Source organism: Otolemur garnettii, unplaced genomic scaffold, assembly GCF_000181295.1.
Source record: "Otolemur garnettii isolate 467f Iridium unplaced genomic scaffold, OtoGar3 scaffold00149, whole genome shotgun sequence".
Lineage (NCBI taxonomy): Eukaryota > Metazoa > Chordata > Mammalia > Primates > Galagidae > Otolemur > Otolemur garnettii.
In genome coordinates this window covers 2,377,807-2,404,130 of record NW_003852544.1, presented here as the reverse complement: position 1 = coordinate 2,404,130, position 26,324 = coordinate 2,377,807, and the positions used below count along the sequence as shown (strand labels likewise).

The 26,324-nt window shown below is 44.2% G+C and overlaps 1 protein-coding gene across 2 annotated transcripts in view; it reads right to left on the bottom strand.

The window, feature by feature from the left end:
* The window catches only part of DUSP22 (dual specificity phosphatase 22), a 56,778-nt gene that overhangs the window by 19,961 nt on the left and 10,493 nt on the right, over positions 1-26,324 (bottom strand). For both annotated transcript variants that reach the window (XM_023518874.1, XM_012811094.2), the window contains exon 3: positions 18,139-18,221. In XM_023518874.1, coding sequence (XP_023374642.1) covers positions 18,139-18,221 — 83 coding nt within the window. The remainder of the gene's footprint in view (positions 1-18,138; positions 18,222-26,324) is intronic.

Below are 26,324 nucleotides of genomic sequence, written 5' to 3'. Positions count from 1 at the left end.
ATGATGCTGGCACCAGAGGGAGGAAAAGGAAAAGAATTAAGAAAATGTCTTTATCTAGGTGGAGATATACACCACCACCTATATACACTGAACATTTATAATACCAAGCAACATGTTAATTAATAAATGATACTGTGTACAAATTTGGAAAACATAGGAAAGAAGCAAAAGAGTTAGAAGGGATATGCCAAGGAGAACTTTCTGGTACAGCTTTTGTGTTTAGGTTTCAAAAGAAACAAGAGATGTCATTTGGCAAAGAAAGCTCAGGAAATGTTCCAAAGGCTCTTCTTGAACAAAGGGTTCAAGCTGCCTCAGTCCATCTTCTCAAACATTCTTAATATTTTTCAGTTTTCTGTTTCAACAAGTATAGTAACCACGAAAAGTAAGGTTTTTGTCTGTGTTTGGGTCTGAAACCAAAGATTACACTTAAAACGATACATCGGCAGGTCCCTGAAAGGCAGAGCCAAGATTCTGATTTCAAGACTGGAAAGAGATCAGACTCTCGCTTGTTTCAAGTATGACTTCTAACATTCACTATTCTTTCTGAAATGCTGTAAGTAAGAGTCCTCTCAAGAACCTCGTTGACATCCCACTTTTCAATGAAAGATCAGGCCTTTCAGATGCATTTTCTGTCTCCCAGGAAAGCTAACCCAAACCAGTTATGGACTCTAACTGGATCCCTGTAGGAGGCTATCCAAAACCTGAGGAGGAGAGAAAGTTCAGAAGGGGCCAGGATCAGGAAATCCACATAATGGAAAAGTTGTTTTAGCTGCTCATAAAAATGTCACGATGAGAAACCCTGGTTTCTCATCTTAACCCATGCGGCATGGGTGAGCCCATTCTGCAGAGATGGCATCTTTATCTTTACTTTGACCAGCAATCCCGTGGAGGAGGCACTGGAGTCTGCCGACCGGGCCTCTGTAGCACACAACTCTCCATTCACACGGAGCGAAAAAAGCCAGTCACCTAACCAAGGGCTAATTTTACCACGTCACCTGCCCCCTCCCCCGAAAAAAGCTGATCCTGAAAAAGAAAAATAAAATTGAAAAGAAATCTTAAATTCGGACTGTCCCTCCCTTGATCACAGGTTATAATACTGTTATGAGAAACACACACAGCAAAGGAGACAAGCACTTTCTATAATTTCTTTTTTTATGGTGGTAAGACACATGTAACATAAAATTTACCATCTTAACTATTTTTAGGTGTACAAGTCAGTGGCATTAAGTTCATTCACATGGTTGTGCAATTGTCTCCACCAGCTATCTCCAGAACCTTCTCATCTTCCCAAACTGAAACTCTGTGCTCATTAAACAACTCCCCATTCCTCCACTGCCTAACCCTTGGCAAACACCATCCTCCTTTTTGTCTCTATGAATGATAAAATTAGTGACTAATTCTGCACTTTTATATAAACCTAAAGGCAAGGAAGCTTTGCAAAAATTTCTCTGGCCACACTCTTGAAGGTGGCAGACCCAAGAGACAGCAATTGTCGGCTTGGAGGTGCTTTCGGATATAGGCTCCAGATCTCAGAGTCTCGGCTTTCCTTATCAAGGTCCTTCTGCAGCGGGTCTCCACTCCAGAGAGAGCACATGGAGATTTTCCACCTTGTTTATGTGTGTGAAAGCCAAACCCTGTGTACAGCACATGCATTTTGATTATTCCTCCTCAATTTAAGAATTTTCACAGCCCATAACATTTGTAGAAATTATGTAATGTTTAAGTAAAAGGTAGAATTCAGAATTGTATCTCTAAAAAGATTATAGTTTGAAAAGCAGCACCATATTCATGGCCTGGTTCGAATGCTATTCCAGGGCAAACTAGAAAAACTTACGTATGACCTATGGAAAAAGAACTAGAAGCCAGGCCAGATGCTGTGGCTTATGCCTGTAATCCTAGCACTCTGGGAAGATGAGGTCAGTGGATTGCCTGAGCTCATGGGTTCCAGACCAGCTTGAGCAAGAGCGAGACCCTGTCTCTAAAACCTAGCCGGGTGTTCTGGGGGGTGCCTGCAGTCTCAGCTACTCGGGAAGCTGAGGCAAGATAATCACTTGAGCCCAAGAGTTTGAGGTTGCTGTGAGCTATGACATTCACAACACTCTATGGAAGGCAACAAAGTGAGACTCTGTCTCAGAAAAATTACAAAGAACTAAAAGCCAGTATTAAAAAAATAAAAATAGATAAGGTCTGGGAGATAAGACTACCTTTACCTTTCTTCTTTATTGTTTGTACTGCAGCAAAAATCTCAGTGAAATTACTGTGGAAATTCATTACAAAAGATAAAAGCAGTCCTTCAGTTAAGCATAATTCATGTTTTAAGTCCAGGTTTCTAAACTGAAGATATAGTTTTTCTTTTTCTTTTTTTTTTTTTTGAAAGAGTCTTACTTTGTTGCCCTCAGTAGAATGCCATGGCAACAGAGCTCATAGCAATCTCCAACTCTTAGGCTCAAGTGATTCTCTTGCCTCTGCCTCCCAAGTAGCTGGGAGTACAGGTGTCTGCCACAACACCCAGCTATTTTTGGAGAGGGGGGGTCTCACTCTTGCTCAGGCTGGTCTCGAACCTGTGAGCTCAGGCAATATACCCATCTCGGCTTCCCAGAGTGCTAGCATTACAGGCGTTAAGCCACCACACCCGGCCTGAAGATACATTTTCTTAAAGCACCCATTTGCCCCTGATTCTTCCTGCATGAGCTAAATTTAGGAAACCTTGCTACAAATAACAACTTCCAAGAACTCTGCGGTACTAGTGGGGGTGGGGAGGAGGTGGGAAGGTTCGAGTGGAGAGACAAGATTTAGCCTTTGGTTTGATTTTGTGAGACAAAGATGCAAATGAGAACCCTCAACACCTGTTGGCTTCTTTCAGGTTAGTCAAAAAACGACATACATTTGACTTGTCAGATCAACAGATGAGGACTTGAATGCTTATTTTTGTTCCAGATACTGCAATGCAAGGCTAAAGTGGGCACAGTCAGAACATCGGATTTCCTCAAGCCAGAACGGGGTGGGTATGGGAAGACAGCCAGGGACGTTCACGGGGGCTCCATCTTACCACTGAAAGCCCTCCGAGAGCTTTCGGTTCAGCTGGAGGACTCGCTGATGTTCACATCATGACTCATGAAAATGGGGCCAGTTTCCACAGTGGCTCTGAACCAAGTCATTCTTTGGCATGACTTAACGAACATTAATGCTAAACAACTATATCCAAGAATTGCCTTAATGAAAGATGCTGCTTAGAGATCACCAGGAGAAATCAGTAATAAATATTTCAAAAATATGTGATGGATATTAAAAAATATTCAAAAATGCTGTCACTCCTCTATGTCTGCAAAATCAAGAAGGTCCATCTTCAAAGTCCTTCAACACCTGTCACCGCCATGCCTCTATCTGTTACTGCCCCAGCTCACCTAACTCCAGGGACTCTGGCCTGCTGTGGGCTCCTCACACATCCTGTACTACCCTCCCTCTCCCCCTGCTGAGTTCCTATGGTCTTTTCTCTCTGGAATAGCCTTCTCCTTAGGGCTCCTTCTCAGTCAGACCTCCCCTAATATGACCAGGCTCCCCAGACAGCCTTCCCTCCCCTACTTGGCCTCCCCGTCAGCAGACTCTGGTTCCTATTCTGAAGACCCTATAACAAAGCCCTCAAATCTTTGACTACTAAGTGCCATGGCAGTCATCTTTCTGTCAGTATCCTAGAGGTGCTGTCCCTGCTCAGTGATACAGGGTTGCCAAGGGAAAGTATGCATGCACGGGATGGGAGATGCATTTTTAGAATTTTAAACATACGCCCACCAAGCCAGGCTGCTCCCAGGCTGACTGAGGTGCCCACAGTTGACCTCAGAGTCACTGTCCAGTGCAAGCTGCCAGGGCAAGTGGCCATATAAGGCTTATGCTCCCATGTTCTCTTCCTATACACCCTACATGGGTCCAGCAGTGGTGAGCAGACTGACTGATGATAGAGAATTCTATCTAACAGATGAAGACAAGGCAGAGATGCTTGGGCATCTTCAGGTTTTCATTAACCTGAGGCCTGCATGGCCTCAGGGTCAGACCTGACCCACACTACTGGAAGCACCAAGACACCTTCCAGTGACTCAGCTCCTGCCACCTATGGGTAAAGTCCGGGCTGGGTAAACTGGGGCCTGTGTTTATGAGGCACTGCTGATCTCTTCACTTAAGTATTGTCTGAGAGTCCTCATACCATGCTGCAGGGTAGAGTGGCTGCAATAGATACTTTTTGGGCCTTGACAGACAAGTTGTGCTGCACCCCAATCTAAACAGCCCCATTCCATAGGGTCATTTCAATGACTAGAAACTCATTTTATGTATCACATTTCTTTTATATTTAAATGATATCTGACGCAGCACACCACTTTCTTAGAATTGCAACTTTCTTAATCAGCACTTGTGCTCAGTCTTTTTCCTTCCTCCAATAGAGAGAAAGATGGTGGGATTCCCCTGTAATGCAGGAATTTATTAAATAAGGAAATTAGATGCAGTACATGAGAAACACTAAATGCAGTGTCAGGGCACAGTAGATGCCAGTATATGGCAGCTGACAGGTTTGTCTGCAGTGGCTGCCCCTTGACAACAGTCCCATCTGCTGGGTGACCGGCCAACACAGTGCCGTGTAGACACTGCCTGTGTGTGTGTGTGTTGCACCTCCATAGGCAGACCACCGAGCCAGCTGCTCCTGTGCACAGGACGGGACTGCCTCCCTCACACACAGCTCTACTTGGCAGGGGGGGTGAGAGGGGACCCAGCACTGCTCCAGACGTTACTTGGGCCTCTTGTGCAGAGACTAACCTGTGAGTCCTCAGGCTCCCTTACCTGGGCAGGAGTGATGCATCACCTGCGGGTGAGCTGTGGATGGCCACTCATCTTCACCCTGAACAAGCCCTTTCTGAGCAACACGTGCGACCCCTCCAGCCAAACACCACATCCTTCCCCTGCGATCAGACCCTAGAAACAGCTTCCAGACTGAGGCAAACGCTGACCCATCTGTAGGGATCTGCCTTCCGGGACTGGCCAGTCCTACGTGGGCAGGATTATGGCTCACAACACACAAAGGCTGGACGTGGTGAAAGCTGGTACATGGGACACACGAGAAGGGTCACAGGAGCTCAAGGCAGAAAAGAAAGCGTGGGGGCCGGTAGTATGGAGAGGTGGAAAGCAAAGAAGGACAGCTCTTCTGTTTCTCTCAACACAAGGAGGAACATCCTCCGTGACGTGGGTAAACATGAATAACCAGTGATGGCATTACAATTCTGTGCTCTGTGGCACTGCCTGGTGTTCTCATACAGCAGGTGTGGGCAGAGAGTGCTGCTCACTCTGCTTGACGAACAGCGGGTCACCCTTCCCTGGAAGGGGCAGTGTTTCACCAAGCCCCCTCCCCCACGCCTGCCATTGCCAGCAATCTGAAGAGCTATTTTTGTTTGACAGCTGCATCCTCTTACACCGTGGCACAGAAGGAAACCCCAGGCCACACTGGTCACAGCCCATGTGGGGAAGCACAAGGCCAAGAGCCCCAGCCACTAAAGAGGCCAGAGTACCCCTGCTGGGGTCACCACGAAGGCCAGATGCCTGGCCAAAGCCACTGAGCTGCAAAGCTGCTGCCAGTGTGGGAGCAGCTGGAGAGGACTTCATCAGAAAAGGCAGGAAACCTCAGTTTAAAAGAACAGCAAAAACAAAAACCCCAGAAGACCAAAAAACACTTGGAAATGTTATTCTTACTTTGTTAGCTATGAGATTTCTTTTTTCTTTAGGGCACAGGGTCAAGTCATTCCATAATGGTTTAAACTGACACTCATTTAGAGTAGACTAAGAATTGCCTTCTGGTTGGTGCTGTGGGACTGGTCTCCTGGAGTAAGATAAGTCATGAAACAGATAAATTTAATCTGTACCTGTTCCACCACTACCAGGCTCTGCCTCCTCCAAGGTCAGGTTAACCTGAAATGATTCACAAACTACTCTGCTTAGGAACAGTTTCCAAGAGCAAGAGTTTCAAGCCAAGGTTTAGACTCAGCTCTGTCTGAGATGCCTTACTTTAGAATTACAAAACGACAGGGAAGCCTGGCCTTTTGCAGCTATTCTAAGATGGCAAAGGGACCATCTGTTGGGTGCTTCCCTCATGTCTTTCCCTTGCTCTGACAGTGGCTGGCATTCTTACCAAAGATGCCAAATGCCTTACGGATTATCCCCGTTTAGTTGAGAAAGTATCTGAGAAGCAAAGGTTGGAGCTCAGGAGAAACAGACTGTAGATTTCAGATGTACCAGCTTCCCTTCCATGGCTGGAACCCTCCTACAGTTAAGTAGCCTAAACTTTCACCATGCACTGCATTAGCTTTCCCATCAGAAAAGGGGGCACAAGGTAGCTAAGAGATGCCCCTGCTCAGTGATGAATGCTGAAACTTGCCGTCTGTACTAGCTGTGGTGGTAACTGAAAGGAGAGAAGAAATTTCTCAATTCAAACAAAGGGTGTGACACTGTTCTTCACTCCAACACACACACACACACACACACACACACACACCTCCCAAATATCCCAGGGAGTTGCATAAAAAACAGGGGAATACATTTTCAAAAGCAGCATGTACAGAGCCCGGCCACTTAGCCTACACTGAGGTGATGAAACTAACTAGGTGCTAGTGCTTCACTCTCAGAATTTTAAAATAAGGTCAGATCACTTCCCTTGCAGGTGTGGGCAGGCTCAAGGTACACCTGCATCGCCTACCAGGCAATGGATTATTAAGAGCACCTGAAAACAGCAAATTTGCTTACACCAGTCTTTGGTAAACCAGCCTACATTTAAATAATTATTTTTCTTATGGCTAAAAACAACAGTGGAGCCCACAAGAGCCCTTTAGCCTTGCTTTGGGTCTTAACCAACTGACCACTTTTAACTTCCTATTCAAACTCCTGACTGCAGACACGAAGGCCTTCCATCTAAGCAGCTGGTAACCCACGGGATCTCCATGGGGTATGTCCTCTTCCATCACCATCATGAATCTCAGAGTTTCTGCTATTCCCCCGGCCACACATAGTGTTGTCCTGACCTGGAACCAGAAACACACTTTCCCTCTGCTATTCTCTCCTCGGTTGTCTGTGCCAAACTAAGTCACTCTTTCCTTTCAAAGTCTTGAGCAGAACTGTATCCTCTCTCAAATCTTTCCAGAGTAGCTTTTCATGTCACTCACTCTCCCCTTTCCATGGCTCACGGGCTCTCAGGCCTGTGCAGGAGGGTGTCCTTGGGTTAAGGTTGTTGATAAAGGAGCTGCAGACTCTCAGCGTGAGGTGAACCAAAATACAAACTCACACAGGCACCCCTGCAGGGAACCAAAAACTATATGCAGAAGAGATGAGTCTAACTAACCCCACAAGAGAGGTTATAGGAGTAACAAAGACGTGGCTGATGAGATCAACCATGTGTTCACAAGTTCTGAATACTAAAACTTAAAGGCACCATCTGAAAGCTGGGCATCATGCCATCATCTTTGGTTATGCTGCCATGGCATTTTCCCGCATGGTTTTATCCCACCCCAATGGCCTCTATATACACTGTGATGGTCAAATCTTCACGTCCAACCTAGACCTTTCCCCTGAGTCATGGATCTGTATTTCCAACCTCTTGGGAACATCACACAGGCACGTCAGCCAGTACTGAGGTTGGTCCCTTTCTTCTGTCCCTGCTCTGCCTCTCAGAATGCTCACATCCACTGGTGGTTCACAGAAGGCGCTTTCAGCCTATCAAGCTACACCCTCAGGCATCTGACTCTTTTACCTGAGATGCGACTTTCTTTCTATATTTTCTTTTCTTTCTTTCTTTTTTTTTCTTTTATTAAATCATAGCTGTGTACATTAATGCAATCATAGTCTTTCTATATTTTCAAGGTGTTTTATGGGGCAACTACCAATAATTCTTAATGAATTATTCCTTTTTACATTTAAAAGTATCTTTATCTCAATTATTTTTTTTTTGCTTCCAAGTCTACTTTTATCTGATCAAACCATTGCTATGCCATCTTTCTTTTGCACCACGTTTGCAAGAGATTCTTCTACCTTTTGAAGATTTTCAGATCTAATCTGAGTCTTTCATTTCTAGAAAAAAAAAATCCCACTCCCTGGTGTCCCAGTCCAAACTTTCATCATTTTAAACCAGGATTATCAAAGTTTCCCCAGGGTCTCTGGGTCACTCATCTCCTTCACTCCATTCCATTTCCAAGTCAGCATCTTGGAAAATAAATCCAAATGTGTCACCTGACTTTGTTCACAAAGCTTTTCTGAGTCTCAGCCTACCACAAGATACAGTCTATAGACTGGCAAACAAGACCTTTTCTCATCTTGCTTTTCCAGTCTGGCCACCTGCAGATCTGCTCTGCTGAGTCCTTCAGAAGGGCCGGGACACACCTTGTCTTTGCTCCTGCTGCTCTCCCTACCCAGCGTCCCACCCCAATCCCAACTGTCTCTCCTCTCCATCACTACCTAGTCCAGTGGTTCTCAACCCCTTTTTAATGATGAAAATACACTGCAGCATTAGGAAGGTTGAGAACACTTCACCCAACCTAGTCAAACTGACCTAGTCAAATCGCTCTTATTGTTTAGGACCACACCAAAGTGTCACTTTTTTGGTGAAGCTTTGCTGGCTGCCCTGGCGGGGCTGGTTATTTTCCCCTGGGTGCTCCAGGGACTCCTGCCCCTGACATGAATTTGCAACTCTGCACTGTTGTCAGGAAATCTGTGCTCGTCTCTCTTAAATGCTGAGCCCATCTCACTTCTCCTTCTATTTTATCCCCAATCTCTGGTACAAGGTGGGTGTTCAGTAAATGTTTGCTGAATCTGCAGGAGTAACTCCCCATTTAGACAAAAGGAGAACTAAAGGTGGCACTACCCTCACCCCTCTGTACTGACACCCCCTCAGTCTGTGAGCAGGTGGAAGTCCTTCTGGCATCTTCTATGGCTCATTTCCTCATTTCCTCCCCTGCCCTGAAGGGCTGCTCCTATTGAAACAGACACCTTTCCTCCCCACTGAGTCACACCACACTAGTCCTACAAGTCTGTATCAACATCTCTCTCTTCCCAAAGTCTTCCCCAAGCCCCCTCAGCCCACGGGCCTGGGGACCTGGCAGAGAAGGACAGCAGTTTACCTTCTATGTCACACGCCTCAGCACATACAGGCCATCTAGCTGTGATGTGCCTACATACACTTAGTCAAAACACACAGGAGACCACATGCTACGTGCTTCTTCTAAGACCTTGGTTTAGAGACCCTGGCACACACAAGCCAGAAAACCCACTCCAAGAACGCAATTCTCGGCGCGGGCACACACACTTAGTACTTGATCACACGGAGAAGTCAGGAGATGTGGGACAAAATAGGGCTTGGTAGGAACCATGCCAGAACTGAGACTTGGCATGAAGGAAAAACCTAGGGAGAGAGTTCTGTGAATATCTTCAGCTATGTGGAGGTTGGTCAGGGAGCCCTGCACTAGAGGGAAGGTCTACAGCTAAGGTTCCAAGTGATTCTAGGATGCCAGGCCTACATATAATGCAGTGCTCTTTCATTTAGAGATGTAAAAGACACTGTTTCCTTCCTAGAATTGATTAAGGGCCAGAAGAGCTCAAGTCTTCAGGTCTATTCATGCTGGAATTCTCAGTTTAGAACTCCACCTGCACAGGGGGATTTGTGGCAGAAGGTACAGCAGGCAGAGAGGAACGCACTCTCATGCACTTGGCTGCCCACACACGAGGAACCTAGACACAGCTTAATTTGAGAAAGAGCAATTACTAGACAGTTTTCGATACCTACCATAATTATTTCTATTTGAGTCATATCTATTTAAATCTGGGGTTGGCTTCAAACAAATTTGCCTCAACCCATGAAAGCTGTCGCAAGCTTTTGGTAAGAGTAGGTATTACTGATTCCTGCATCAAAGAGATTTTCCTAGAGAGGCAAAAACAACTGAAGTTCACTAGAAAACATCCCTCAATCTGAAAACAATTCCAGCTCAGACAATGACTTATTTCAAAGCCCTGGACCTCTTTAGAGACTTGATAGCCAAGGTGTTTCTGTAAGACAAGTGAAGTCACCCACACTGGGAACAATGGCCTGGTCAACCAGGAAATCCTGCCAATGTTTCAAGCTGCATCCCAGGTGATCTGTGAATTCTAAGAAAAGGGCATAAATTCATTAAATTCATTCAATACACAAGCAATGAAGCAGAAGCACAGCACATTGACACTATGTATCTTGAGCTGTCTTCTCCTTCTGAAGACTAAGACTGGATTGAACTGAAAGATGTACTTGCTTTGTATGTATCTGTGGACAAGGATGTAGCATGTCTGAGGTCAGAGGTCATGCATCACCCAGGAATCCACAGACACAGAACTCCTTCCAGCTGGGCACTACCTGTCACTACCACAGACAACACCCACCTCCTGCCTGCCTTCCCTTCCTTTTGTCATTCAGAAAGATAGTTTTGGAGATATGTTCATTATGACAAATAAACTCGAGGAAAAAAAGAAAAGAGGGCAAAAAGTAGAAATCATCCTTCCTACCTCTCCTCACACCCTCCCCCCTCTTCTGTGACATAACCACTCTTAAGAATCATCTGTGCATTTTCATGCTTATGTATAGACATAAAGAGCTACACTATCAACTTTAAATTTGACACAAATGAGATTATATCATGGGTATTCTTCTACGACATCTTTTTCTTGAGAATGAACTTTTCCCTGTGAACACACAGAAACTTTCCACTTCTTTGTGAATTGCTACCAAATATTCCTTAACATGGTTGAACTATAACTGACCACTACCCCTCTCTACTGTTGAATAATGGGTTGCCTCCAATTTTTTGTCATTATAAAGAGAGCTTCCATGAACCTCTGTATACTTCTGTGTGTGAGAGATGTGTGGCTTTTGGAGTTTATGCTCTTTGTGCCCAGAAATTACAGCCTGAAGCTTCTGCGACTTGCAGGTCCTGGAGGGATGAGCCCTTGGATTCTGACAGCTGAGGCCTGATGTGGTCATCAGAGAGAGCTGGAGCTGGTGTCCCACAGGTCAGCCTCAGGGGCTGCCAGCAGAAGACCACAGGCAATGAGGCTCTTCCTTAAGAGCCAGAACATGAGTCCCTGTGTTTTGAATGTTCCCTTAGCTTCTTATGACTTGACTATATCCTCCATGAAGACTGAGAGAACGTCTCCACCAACTTCGTGTCTCCACTCTGGGCATGCAGCCTTGACTGTGGCAAATCCTCTATTAACTGATTATTCACTGTCTGTACCTTAGATACGTGGCTCTCCTTGTAGTAGCAAGCCTTTAATGCTAACTAAAAATAGCTGCAAAACCTCTGAAGATCAGAGAGTCACAGAAGCTACAGAGGGGATTCTTGGTTATAATAACTTAGAGAGAGATGATTCTGAACTTGAGGACAGAGCAGCTCTGTAGAACTCTGAAGACATCCACACATGCCAGTGCTTACTGACCGATGGCAGACAAAGAGCCCACAACAGTGAGGCTGCACTGCATGAACCGGATCCTCTAGCTTCACAAATTACTCATGATTAATAAATCATTCTTGCCACGGTTCTACTTTCACACCCTCAGCCATAAGTGACCAAAGACATGATTTCTTACTTTGGGATAAACCTGAAAATGCACCCAGCTCTCTGTTCATTGGGAGCCATCTGCAAGGGGCGCCCCTGTGCTCACAACTTGAGTGCTATGAGGACCAGAGAAGCCTCGGCATGGCACGTGCCTGCCTGGAGCTTGTAGACCAGTTAGGAGTACAACATGGCCTTGAGGACACATCAACAAGTAGAAGTTAAGTGGCCACTTGATACAGTAGAGAAGCTGTCACAAAGCATATATGATTTGTGGCCCAACCAATGGTACCAACTACAGATATTACAGAAAAAGAAAGAAGCTATGAGTTTGGAGGGTCCTGAGAATATCCCTTTCAAAGAAAGGACAGCTAGGCTGAGCTCTGAGGGATGGGAGGGCTCAGGTTGGCAAGAAGGAGTGAGAAGAAAATGGAAGCATTCTTTCTGAAACTTTAAATACCATCTGATATTGGGTGGTGCCTGTGGCTCAGTGGGAAGGGTGCCAGCCCCATATACTGAGGGTGGTGGTTTCAAACCCAGCCCTGGCCAAATTGCAACAAAAAGAAATAGCCAGGCATTGTGGCGGTGCCTGTAGTCCCAGCTACTAGGGAACCTGAGGCAAGAGAATTGCCTAAGCCCAGGAGTTGGAGGTTGCTGTGAGCTGTGATGCCACAGCACTCTACAGAGGGCAACATAGTGAGACTCTGCCGCTTAAAAATAATAATAATAAATAAATACCATCTGATATCTTAGTTCTGGTTTTCTTTACATTTGGGAAGCCAACAAACTGTTGTTCAAGAGGAATGGAGAACCAGGGACCCTCTGGGAGTCCCACTGCCCCCAGGCCACTCAGCCCCTAGTCACAGACTCAGTATGGAAGGACAGGACTGTCCAAGCTGACTGGGCATGTCGACTTGCTGAGGGTTTCCTCACAAGGAAACAGGTAAATGGCTTACACTGACATTCAGTATAGACTTACAGCTAACAGTAAATATTAGAAAAAGGGAAGTGGCCGACTATAAATAAAACTAACACAATTAAATTCTGGGCACCAACAACTCAAAAAATGTCTTTAATGTTATTGGAAGTAGAAAACACAATCACCAAGAATGTCTCTATATTCTTTATATATTAAAAAATAAAAATGGTTCAAATTATAAAAGACAAACATAAAGTACAAAAATTTAAATCTAAGCCAAATTCTAGCTCATATACCTGGTATACCTGAGATACCCCGATTTGTATAAATGTGTGTAATTTTTTTTCCTATTTCATTACATAAAATCGATCATTTAAAAATTAAAATTCTTTGTGTTGTCAGGCTAGTGAAGGCATGAGAATACTTTTCAAAGCATTTTTGTTACTAGTGAAAAATAGTTTTGTTTCCTGCAGGTGCTCTGGTTAAATACAAAGAATGAAAAATGAAACAAACTGTGAAATTTTTACATTAGAAAGACAGCTCTGTTTCTTTTTTCAGGGGAAGGGAGAAACCTTTCATTGCTCATTATTACTTCCTCAGCACCTACAAACAGTATCAGGTTTCTAATCTGAAAGATCACCAGCGGCTGGGGCTGGGAGGGTGGCTCATGCCCATAATCTTAGCACTTTGGGAGTCTGAGGTGGGTGGATTGCCTGAGCTCAGCCCGCACCAGAGTGAGACCTCATCTCTAAAAAGAAAAGAAAAGGCTGGGCTTTGTGGCAAGCACCTGTAGTCCCAGCTGCTTGGGAGGCTGAGGCAAAGGAATCGCTTAAGCCCAAGAATTTGAGGTTGCTGTGAGTTGTAATGCCACGGCACTCTACCAAGGCAAAAGTGAGACACTGTGTTAAAAAACAAACAAACAAACAAACAAACAAACCAAAAAGCAAAGAAAGAAGGATGGCCATCTTTGAGATAGGAGTTTTCACCATCCCTCAAATCTGGAGCCATGAGTAGGTGCTGAAGACACCTGCTCACACTCATACCCCCAATAAGGAAACATCGTTGAATAACTGCAAATGGCTTCCCAATCAAGTTCTAAGCATGGTAACAAAGGAATTTTTATTTTCCTTCTAAACATTACAATTAAAGATGTGGACTAAGTTTCTATTAGGTCACATATGTGACCATGATTTTTTTCCCTAAAATATTAGTATTATGTACTCCAAAGTTTTGATACTATAGTCCCAAAGGGCTACATCTGTCAGGAAGACCTGTGCCTCAGGTGATATGAGAAAGTCACACAGCTGGGTTAAGCTGTGAAGGAGCCAGGACAACGTTATCTGCCTTGCTAGGCTCAGAGTTCTCACAAGATCAAGGAGATCATGGCATTGAGTCCAGGCTGTACTAGAGGAAGTCATGTCCTTGTACTCTCTACCAACTATCTGCCAGCTGGATGTCACAGACCACATTTTTGGAACTCCTAGTCATCACCAAAGGCCCAGTCAAACTCCTTGTCACTGTAAATGCCTCTGGATTCATGTGGCAGAAGGATCTTGCTCTCTGGGCTTCTACAGACTCTGTTCCATTTGCTTTGTCACCTGCCCTGAGCCACAGCTGTTCTCTCATTGTCATGAATATTCATAAAGCATCATAATGCATATCTTGTTTATAAACTTAAGGGCTCTGCCAAGGGCAGATAATAGAATGAATGTACTTCTGTTATCCTCAGTACATGTCCCAGAGAATGGCACAAAATAGGAGCTCATGGAATGAATAAATCAGTAGCCCCCTGCTTGAGAGAGAAGACCGGTTTTCCATCCAGCTCTGAGACCAGCTGCAGGATCCTGGGCAAGTCCCTTCATGTTTCCCAGCTTCAGGGCCTTTGTCCATACAGAGCAGGAGTCAGGCCAAATGATCCCTAGGATCCCATTTAGCCAGGATTCTGAGGTCAGACAAAGAGCAGTACAGAAATATCAGGGCTCTTCAGAATCTGTGCCTTCAGGGCTGACCGGTGAGATTGAAGTTCTCCACATTTCTATGGCATTTCTCACAGTCTCCCTATGAGAAAATCTATTCCTTAAATACTCTCCTGAAGAGACAGTAAATGGACTCTCAGGCCTCTTTCCCTGGACTGAGCACCTCGCCCCATGGTCCAAGGGATAAACAAATCTTATCTCAGCCACCAAGAAGCATCAGAGACCACCCAGCTTTAGTCAGTGACCAAGGGGAAGGTGCAGCCACACTGGGAAACTGAGCACAGTCCTTTGCCTTTTTCCTTTAGGCAAGCTGCTAGGAAGAGTAAGAGAAGACCTTATGGATGATATTTTGGAAACTCTATCCCCTGCTAAAAAAGTTACCCAGATCATGGACAGTCAGATCTAACCCACCTAAAAGCAACTAAAGCCGAAGTTCCTTAATTCCTTCCTGAGTAAAACAAGTAAATAAATAATGACCAAAAATGTCTTCATCAAACCTGTCCTGGTGGGTACACTTTATAGCATTGTCATTGGCAGTAACTATGACAGGTTATAGATTATTACATCCATAGAAGGTGTAATGGGTATAAAAACTATACAATTTTCTGTTCTATCTATGGCAGATTCTTAATTATAGGAAGTCAGCTTCAGCCAGCAACAAGTCCAGGGTGGGTGCTGACTCCTCCAGCCCAGTCGCATCAGCTGTGGGACCAGCCCACTGGACCAGTGACCAGCCAGGAGGGATGAGGCCCACATAGGCCTCCTTGCTGGGATCCCATGGATTCCACAGAATATAGTTCCATGAGATCTCAGTAGGTGTTGTGTCATGTGTGTGCGCGCGCACGCGCACACACACACACACACGTCCCTGCTCAGAAAGGCTGATCAATGTGTCTACACTACAGAGATTTGAACCTTATTCTATCAAAACAACTATGAAACTTCCAGAGGGGTCTAATGTGTGCTGAATTTCCTGAACTTCCTTTTTTCCTAAAGTTTCACTTCCCAGGCCTACTGTTCAACAGCCTAATCTTTCAAGTCCATAGATACCCCTGACCTATGACCTCTATTCTAGAAAGCACATCCAACAATGTGTCAACCCTCTGTTACTTAGCCTCCAAGGCAACAGAAGGAGGCCTACAAATTATAAAAGCTTTTGACAATTGATGCTAAGTACCCCAGAGCTTTAAAACCCATTGAGATGTTTGTTGGAAATGACCCAAAGAAGCATCTACAGTATAATGCACAGTGCTTGGCTTCTTGGCAGAAAGTTCGACAAAGGGGTCCAGCTCTCTCCTCCTCTCCCACTATTTCTTCCTTCACCTTCAGTTAGGACCCACCACCAGGCGGAGATCAGCTCACACACTGCTATCCCTGCACATTATCTCCCCTCTCTCCTTCATTCCTACCCCATTTCCCTCCAAGCATCAGTCCAGCACAGCAAAGGGTGCTAAAGAATCAAACTTATCTATTAATTCCCTACTGATTCCAATCACTGGATTTCCTGACTCATCGTGAGGCTGGGTGAGGTCATGGCTTTTGGAAGTGAATTTGGTATTCAAGATAGTAGACTGTCTTTAGGCCTCTGTCAGACCTAAACAAAGATCTGAAACTTCTGGGCCTTAACAGTTGGCACACTAGTTCCAACGGCTTCTGGTGCCTCAGTTTTCAGCCCCCCCCCCCCCCCCGCCCCGTGTAATCAGGCAATTGTTATAGTTTTGCAAATAAGGATACATTTGTGAACTACCTGTGAAGTTGAAAATGAATAAAATGATGAGAGGAACAATGCTAAACGGCATTATGCTACACAAGGGTGGTATAACCATTAATAAATATAAAATCACATGGAAGTATTTATTACCTAGCTGAGGTGATAACAGCACCAAAAGATTACAAAAGGATGTCTCTAAATAAAAGCCATCCCTAGGAAGAAAAGGGGCAGAGTTTCTTTCTTTTCTTTCTCTCTCTCTCTCCTTCATGGCAGAATTTGTCCTTCTAGACTGAGATATACAGAGAATAAAAAACAACACATAGTATACCATCGATGGGAAAACACATTTACCTGAAGCTTTGATGTTTTACATACTCCGTGGTCTCTATACCTGGGTTTCAATCCACCTGCTTTCCCCTTAGCCTTTGGTTTCCCAGGTGATAAGGGCCAGAGCTCTTTCATTTCTAACACTGGAAAGTCTTATATCTAGACAGAAGTTAAAACGTGGACAGATTTAAAGTCGAACACCAAGGTGGGGGGAATCAGGGATGGTTTGTTTTCTCAGGTCCCTGATCACCACCCCCCATTGGTTTGCAACTGTTAAAGACCACAAGATACAGGACAATGTGTCCCAATAAATGTAGCATAAAGCAGTGAGGCCGGCCTGAAGGGTGAGGGTTGGAAAGGCATCTATGCAATTTATTAAAATAAAGGAAACCTCAAGCCTCATCTTGTGATTTAAGAGGAAGTCAATCATGACCAGTTTGCAGTTTAACTTACCATCTTGGCCATAGCTATATTTTAAATATTATCTATCAATGATTGATCTAAAAATCGAGTAGCTATTTTCAAAGGAACTGTTAGGCTCCAAAAAATGTTTTGTTGTTCTTTCCCATAAAATCATGCTGCAACATAAATTATAGCACCTTAGCAAAAGAACTGTGAGCTAAAACAACAGAAGGAAGTCAGCACTCACAGAGCTGGAGAAGTGAACTGAGGTTTGTTCACCACCTATGATTCTCTGATGCTATGATGCTCAATAGAATCATTTATTATTCTATGTTCTGAATTGTTTTAGATTGTTTCGTACTAACTAAAATCTGGCAGCTCTGACGGCTAAAGAAAATAGATAAATCTAAAATAAAAAGCATTACCTATTTTTGCATAATGTGAATTTAAACAGCTTGAACCAGGATTATTTCTTTTAGAAAAAGCCACCCCTCCCTTTCCAACACCCCACCCTAAAATAGAAAAACATACACGCCTTACACCATATATGCGTACTTTTCTAAAAAGAGGTAATCTGGGCTCTGTCAAGGCCAATAAACAGAAATAGATGTTAGCCCCGGCCAACAGCTCAAACCGTTTATCAGGGTAAAATTGAAGAGGTTTTTGGATTAGTACATAAGCAGACACACCCTGTTTACTTTGAAAGCTTAAAACACAACAGCTTCTACACTGAGAGTCTCCGCACCAGAGCAGCCCTGGGAAATCTCCAAAGACAATTTACCTTCCTTTCTTTTACCCTTGAATATAAACAGTAGCTACTTGAGCTTAAAAGGAAAATAATCAGGATATGAGTAGCCTGAATTCTTTGGGATTCTGAAACCAGAGATATTTTGAAAGGAACAAAAATGGGTTTTAAATGTCCTTAAAATCCAGAGGGAAATGCAGCATCAGCTTATTCTTTGGTGTTTAGCCAAGAAGCCAAACTAGCAACGTAGTGGAAGTATGATCAGAAAAGAGCATCCCGTCTGCCATGCTACCAACAGAGAATTAACATACACACGGCCTGAACCCAAATGAGGATGGCCAGAGAGCACAGGAGCACACTGGAATTGGAGTTTAACAGCTTATACACCCCCAGGGAGTACAAATAAAGACACACACATGCACCTGTGTACGCACATACACGCCCTGCGGCTCACTCTTACCTCCAACATAGGCCTGGCACTGTCGTGGACAGACAGAATATGTGTCACTTTGTTCCTGCTCAGTTGCTCTGCATCTCTTGCATCTGTCATGGAAGAAAGGGGAGGATGGACATCTTAATATTCTGTGCAAATTAATGGCTCCTAAAGTCTAGCCCAGAAAAATACACAAAATGACTTGCCTATTTCTTTCTTAAAACTTCGTAACTGACCATACCTCCGAGAAATTTAGGGCTACAGCTTTTATGTGTTTTGCCTAAGTTTATTTCTGATTGGCATATCTTTTGATCCAAAATGTTAACCTAAAACTTGAAATGTACTTATATTAGTAAACATTGTGATCATGATGGCTGCTGTTCAAGGGAAGTAAATTTAGGAGGTCATGCTGTTGTGTAAATACAAACTTTTTCTAAGTGTAGACTCTTAGGTCAATCTTTTGCACAAAACACTTAATAGAGATATTTAAAATATTAAAACCCCAATTATTTATTAATGATTAATATCCTTAAAAAAACAAAATTCAAAAGACCCACTTACTACAGAAGATAGAAGAATCCACTTGATGTATCTTTACCCTGACGGCAAAAGCAAGGATAGGTCTGGACTCAAGCACTGTGCTTTATAAGGTCTATATTCATTTTGGAGCAAAAGTAAACACAGAATATTTTCTGGGAATTCCAAACAGAATTGACCATCAATTATCTGTTGGCTATTAAATTATCTGCCTATGAAACCAAGGAGATACCAAAATACTGTTCCCTTCCAATGCTCCTCCTGTAGAAAGCAGTCTGAATTCAACAATCCCCTGAATTGGAACCCTTCTGGAACCAAAACAGAGGTCCAGCAAGAAGTGAGGAGGTCAGCAGCTTCCCTGAGTGCCTGGCCTGGCCAAGGTGTTTAAAGTGATACAGGGTAAAATGGATTAAAAAGCAAAAGCAAATGGTTAATTATCATGTTTCTGGAGAATATTTAACAATATGGAAAATGCTTAGGATACAATGTTAAGTAAAAGGATGAAGCAAGTACCAAACTATAAATATAATTTAAACTCAATATGTAAAAATGTAGAGACAAACCCATAGGCGGTTGGGGGGTAGGGGTTGGAGAGGAACTGGGATGAAGGCAGCACCAATTAAGGGATGGAATTACGAGTTCTTTTCCTTATAGTTGTGTGTGTGTGTGTTTTCTACACAAGTGGTTCTGACATGTCTATAAACTGCCTGGGAGGCTTATTAGAAAGGCAGATTCTTGAGCCCAAATTTGGTTCCAGGCCTACCATGGGGCTGAGGAATCTACCTAACAAGCCTCAATGATGAAGCAGAAATCTAGAGATATTGTCTTTAATAAATATTCAGCAATGTCAGGGAAAAAATCTTGAAAAGCAACATTAAATGTTGGTTTTATTTTAAAACTCTTCATTGCTCTTGAGTTTTAGACTCTGATATGCAGGGCAGCCGCTGCATCACACGTGGGCTCAATGCCGGCCTCCACCCACTTCCATGATGGGGTATGGGCACGGCCGGCTATGAATCAGGCAGGATCTAGAATGGGTCTGAACCCATAGGCAGTCACCACATTCACACCAAAATGTGATTTTCCAATCAGTACCAGTGTGCGTGTTTTAGATAAAATAGTGAAAAAAGCTAAATGCTAGAGTTTTTGAAGCTCTTACACAGCTAGAGGTGGCAGTGACCAGGAGAGGCAGGCAGCCACAGGGTGCTTCAGGATTCCAATCCTGCCCAGCGTTTGAATTTTAGTCATCTTTGTCTAGATAGACTTTTTAAAATTTACAACAGCTGTATTGAGATAGAATTCACATATCATAATAGCCATCCTTTTAAAGTATAGAATTCAATGGTTCTTAATCCATTCAGAGTCGTGAAATAGCACCATAATCTAACTTCAAAACATTTTTATCACCCCATAACTATACTGTTGCAATACAGATTAATATTTTTTAAAGTCGTTTTGGAAAAAATTATACATTTGGGGATACAGAAGACTACTCGATACCACAAAATAGCCAACTGACTCCTAGACTCCACAGAAAAGGGAAGCAACCCCCTGGCTAACGCTCCTGCGCCTCTCGCTGCTTTCTGTTGCATCAGACAGATGCGCTACTGTGGGGTCACCCAGTCCCACAAAGCTCCATCTGCCTAATTTAGAGTGCATAAAATACCTCATCCGAGTCAGGCGGGGTGGCTCATGACTATAATCCCAGCACTCTGGGAGGCCCAGTGGGCTTTATCATCTGAGCTCAGGAGTTTAAGACCAGCCTGAGCAAAGGGCAAAACCCTATTTCTACTAAAAATAGAAAAAGTAGGTGGGTGTTGTGGTAGGTGCCTATAGTCCCAGCTACTCTGGAGGCTGAGGCAGGAGGGTCACTTAAGCCCACAAGTTTGAGGTTGCTATGAGCTATGACACCATGGCACTCTACCCAGGGCAATAGGGTGAGACACTATCAATCAATAAATAAAATGCCTAAACCACATTGCAGAGCCTGGACATTGGACATTTTATTCTTACTGACTTTACATGCTTGATTGTTTAGGATGGTGACCTACAACCAACAGGGACGGGTATAATGGGTTGCAGATACATCAGTGAGACCACATCCATGAGACCCGGCCCTGTAGTCAGTGGCTTGCTAGTGTGCACATACACAAGCCTACATGCTTCCAACAAGCTCTTCTGAGTTCCTTTCATGTGTACCACCTGAAGCACTTTAGAAATGCAGACTCTCAGGCCCACCTTGGACCTACTGGATCAGAACCTGCACTTTAGTAAGAACCCCAGAAGTAGGTGTACTTTCTACATATAGAGCCCTGCAGAGAATGACCTTTGACCTGGTAGCAATGGGCCCCTTCACCACTATGACATAGCAATGCTATTCCTAATCCAAAAAATCACTCACAGCCACTTTCCATTCATAGGACAGAAAAAAAAATCTAGAGGGACACAAGCAGCCCTATTAAGCATGGTTATTTCAGAATATGAGGTTATGGGACATCTCACTCTCTCTAATATATGTAATTCTATCAGGTTTGAATGTTTTTTTAACAGATAAGCCTGCATTATTTTTTAACTTGGAAAAACTAAAAATATACTGTTCACAAAATTCAATATAAATGTGATAAAGAGTAAAATTTATTATTGCTAATCAAGCTAATCAATTCATTGCTAACCATGTTCTCTTCCTCTCTCTGCCAATATCTCTGGGGTCTCTGGACTCTTGCCAACTCCTGCTATCTGCCTCTGTTTACCCTGCAGGCCTCACATGCTTTCTGAAGAAGCAGAAGCCTCCTTCACACAGGGTGAGTCTTGACCCAGAAATGTCCCGTTCCCTCCTATCAGGTTGTACACTCTATCCTGATTCAGAGGAATGTCCCACATGGCCCAAGGAAGCCTTCGCTGGGGCAGCAGGTGGCTTTGCTGGAAGATGCTATCCTCAGAGGGCAAAGTGGAAGCCACATGCTTCCTTAAAAGGGGAATTAGTGTTCCAGTTCTTACATGAGTAAGATGAGATGTAATGGATGCGGAGAGGAACGGGGCGGCCAGTCCTAAGGCCTGGGAATGCCAGTGTGGCCACGGGAAACAAACTCATCTGGTGAAAGTCAAGCAGAGCTGCCTTTGAATGAAATTCCCCAAAAGATCTTGGAGCAAGCAGTAGAACCTAACACCATCAACCTGAGCGCTTGCTTGAAGGATAAAATGCAGCACCTACAGGAGACCTGGAAGGGGGGCAGGCGCAGAAAGGTCTCTGTTGTAAATGGACCTATCCCCTGCTCTTCTCTGAACCCCACACCATGTCTGAGTCATTTCCCTACATCTTTTGTCTCCTAAAAGATTGAGAATCTGCTCGCCAATCAGCAAGGGATCCCCACCCACATTGGTTGCATTCTGCTTCCCATTTAGACCACATTTAATGACATCTAGAGTTACAAGTTACCACACAGTACAACAACTTTTGAAGTTATGAATTAGCTGTTAGTAGGTTTGACCTCTAAGGATACATTTCCAATCTGGGCCAGGGACTGAAGTGGGACAGGGCCTGCCTTGACCATACCCTGGCTCTGACATTTACTGTGCTGACCTCAGACAAGGTTTCCCCGTGCCTCACTTTTCTCACCTATACAATGGGAATGATGGTAAGAGCAACAATCTCCAAGTGCTGCTGAAAGGATTAATGATTTAGAACAGTGCCTGAGTTCTGGTACATGCATGGTCTTCGCCATCATTCTTACTATTTTCACGACCAGATTAAGTCCTAAGGCTATGGTGTGGGCCTTAACCCATCACCTCTGAACATTTCCAAATCCATACTTACAGCAAAGACACGGTAACCCAGCTCTCCTAGGCTAAGTGGACAGTGGATCACCCCAGGCCCATGCTCACCAGCTGGGCCTCATCTGAGCAACAGGGGTCCTACTGCCAGGAACGTCTATCTCGCTGGCAAACAGAGAACAGAAGGTCTGAGCCCTTGAACATCATCTTTGTGCACATCACCCCCACATGCACGGTGCCTGAGCTTGTTTCTACTTTTCTAAATTTTTTGTGGACATCTTCAAACAATGAGGGCTTCCTCTGTCAGCTAACATCCACTTTTGTCTGTGCCAAGTTGTGAGGAAGCCACAAACCCCACCCTGTGGCCCAGGGAGGGGCTGCTATTCAGGGCATCCACTCCTGCCTCCCCCACTGGCATGTGGGGCAGAGTGGGCTGCTGGATTTTAGCCCCTCAACCAAGAGTCTGTCAGCACATCAGAGACAGGCTCTGGAGTTGGGTTGTTTGTGAGCTTTTTCTAGGTGGAAAAATCACCAGGTGTTGGAAAACTGTGATTCAATGCAAAGTTAAAGAAAAACAAAAAGGAAGTTTCAGAATGACATGTGAGGCATCCCAGTGGAAAGAAAGAGGGAAGAAAAGAAGGAAGGAAGGGAGGGAGGGAGGGACAGAGGGAGCGAGGAAGGGAGAAAGGAAGGATGGAAGGAGGGGAGAGAGGCCAAGGAAGGGAGGGGACAAGATGGAAGTGGAAGCGGAGGAAGGAGGTGGGACAGGAGAAGGGCGTGACTGTTAATGTTTCTTTATAACATTCTACTTCACTAGTTGTGTTACAAAGGGCATGTATCACTTACAGTTTAAAAAGAAGAGGCTAAATGAGTGAGATGCCCTAAAGCACAGACAGCAGCTGGATTCACCTTCTAGGAGAAAGAAAGGGGCCACCTTTGCTAGCTAATGGTACCCAGCTGCCTGCTGGAAACCTGGCAAGGTGTTGGTGTTTCATAAGCATCTATCAGGCACCCACAACAGCTTGCAGTAAGCGTATAGGTCCCATTTCACAGACATGGAGGGAACCAGGTACTGGGCCCCGAGCTGACTGACAGCGTCAGCACACAATCTGCTTCCGCCTCACCAGCCCAAGGATGATGTCACCATCCTCACTCTCATGCCCAAGTGTGTATGTCACTCCTCTGAGGACACAGGCTGGCTTGTGGGGTGCCTGGGATTCCAAGGCAGGCCATCTGACAGCTTTATGGCACTCTGTGGGTCCTTTCTGCTCTGGGCCTATTCCCTGAAGTCAAGGACTATTGTCCACATCTAACTCTGAGCACATTGTGTGCTCCTTACATAGTTGGAGAATGAATGAGTTAATTTACAGCACTACTCTTCATTTTTTGTTTGTTTGTTTTTGAGACAAGAGTCTCACTCTGTTGCCCAGGATAGAGTACCCTGGTGTCATCATAGCTCACAACAAACTCAAACTTTAGGGTTCAAGAGATCTTCTTGCCACAGCCTCCTGAGTAGCTGGGACTACAGGTACCTGCCATGGCGCCTGGCTAGTTTTATCTATTTTTATTAGAGAAGGGGTCTCCCTCAGGCTGGTCTGGAACTCCTGAGCTCAAGAAATCCATCCACCTCAGCCTCCCAGAATGCTAGGATTAGAGATGTGAGCCACTGCATTCCTCTGTTTTAGGTAAGTCCTACACCTAGGGAGTATTTAACAAATGTATGGTAAATTAATAAGTGAACAAAACATACCACATACTAATATAACTGTAGGCAACAACTGTCCGAACAAGGACAGGTGGTCGGCTGGTTAGAACACTCTAAGAGGTAAAACCACAAAGCAAGAATCAAAGGAACTGGCTTGGTGCCCATAGCACAGTGGTTATGGCACCAGCCACATACACCAAGGCTGCCGGGTTCATACCCGGCACAGTCCAGCTAAACAACAATGACAACTTCAATAGCTGTGTATTGTGGGGGGCACCTGTAGTCCTAGCTACTTGGGAGGAATCATTTAAGCCCAAGAGTTTGAGGTTGCTGTGCACAGTGACGCCACAGCATTCTACCAAGTGTGCCATAGTGAGACTCTGTCTCAAAAACAAAACAAAACAAAAACAATCCAAGGAACTGCGAGGGGTTCCTACCTCACTGAATAGTTAGAAGACAGGCATAGATTCTAGTATAAAAAGTGTTTTATGTATTTCCTTCAAACTATGCATGCATGTCCTTCTTATAGGTAACCTTTTATGATGAAGGCAAAAACTCTTAGATACTGCTGGCAGAAGTATTAAATTTGTTTGATAATTGTTAAAATTTTTAATTTGCAAAGCTTTCACCCAGTAATCCTACTTCTAAGAACTTATCCTAAAGTCCATTCTCAAAGACACCCCCTCACACCAGGAAAGCAGTTAATAATAACCCACTTAGTAACTCTATGGAGATATTTGCTCAGTTAATGTATCCCAGGCTAACGCCAAAAAAGCTTGCTACTTTTTCAGAATACAAAGGTTACTAATTTAGGAATTCCAGTATTACTTTTTTCGTTCTCTATTTTTTTTTTTTTAATTTCAGATTCCAGTATTATTTTTAACATGTCCTACTAGCAACCAGTAGCTGTCAGGCCCCTGTACTCAATTCTCTTTGAGGCCAATCAGAGGTGCTAGGAGCTGGAGGAGGAGTCCGAAGTGGAGGGGAAGAAAAGGAAACAAATTTATGAAGAGAAGTAATAAAGATTATTTGCACAATCAATTGGAACCTGAACTCACAAATTTAAGCAACGTCCAGAAAGCCAGCCGGAGTATTTTCCAGTGTTTCCTGTGTTCTGGCTGGCTAGGGGAGAGAGGAGCGTGAGATGCCTATGACAAGGCATAGCTTTGTCCAACCCAACACAAGTCAGGACTTACTTGTTGCAAATTTCCCTGGATGTTTCTATCCTATTAAGAGCACCTCATCTCAATGCAAGGAGCCAGTGTTTTCACTTATACAAACTCAGAACATCACACAGCAGAAGGACTAGGCCTCTCCTTGGAAACCTGGAAAGTCTGGTGACCACCATGTACTTCGCCTACAGGGATGGGTGAAAAATAAAGCGTCCACAGCTGACAGCAAATCAATACATTCTGAACAAGCAACAGGGAAATGCATGAGAGGAGATGACAATCCAAGATAAGAACAACCTGCCAGAGATAAAACTTGTCACTCAGGTTTCCCAGGTGATTTTTTTTTTTTAAAATAGCTTCTGTAATTCATTAACAAAAACTAGAAAATGGGCTTGATGCCCGTAGCACAGTGGTTATGGCGTCAGCCACATACACCAAGGCTGGCAGGTTTGAATGGTCCAGGCCAGCTAAACAACAATTGCACGTTGTTGTTAAAAAATAGCTGCACGTTGTGGTGGGCACCTGTAGTTCCAGCTACTTAGAAGGCTGAGTCAAGAGAATCGCTTAGGCCCAAGAGTTTGAGGTTGCTGTGAGCTGTGATGCCTTGGCACTCTATCAAGGGTGACATACTGAGATTCTGTCTCAAAAAAATGAAAATAAAAACAAAAAAACAACTAGAAAATGAGAGTGGCAAAAAATTATAAATAAGTTACGTGGCTGATAAATGTTGTGTTCACCACCTTTTGATAATAATGTCCCAGGGATCATGGAAAGTTAAATGGAGGAACTGAGCTCCAGTCAGAGTCTGCACAGCCTCACATCACTTGCCCAGCCCTTGATTTGGGCTGGGCACCAGAATAAGGGACTGGGAAGGGGTCTGTGCACCAGTGGTGGCTGCTTCCAGAACAGAGTAGGTATAGAGTGAGTCTACACCTTGCCTGCCAATCATACATGAGAAGTCTAAAGCTTACCTTTTAAAAAGGGAACTCACCTTAGGTGGAAAACAACCCAGGACAGATGAAGGGGGG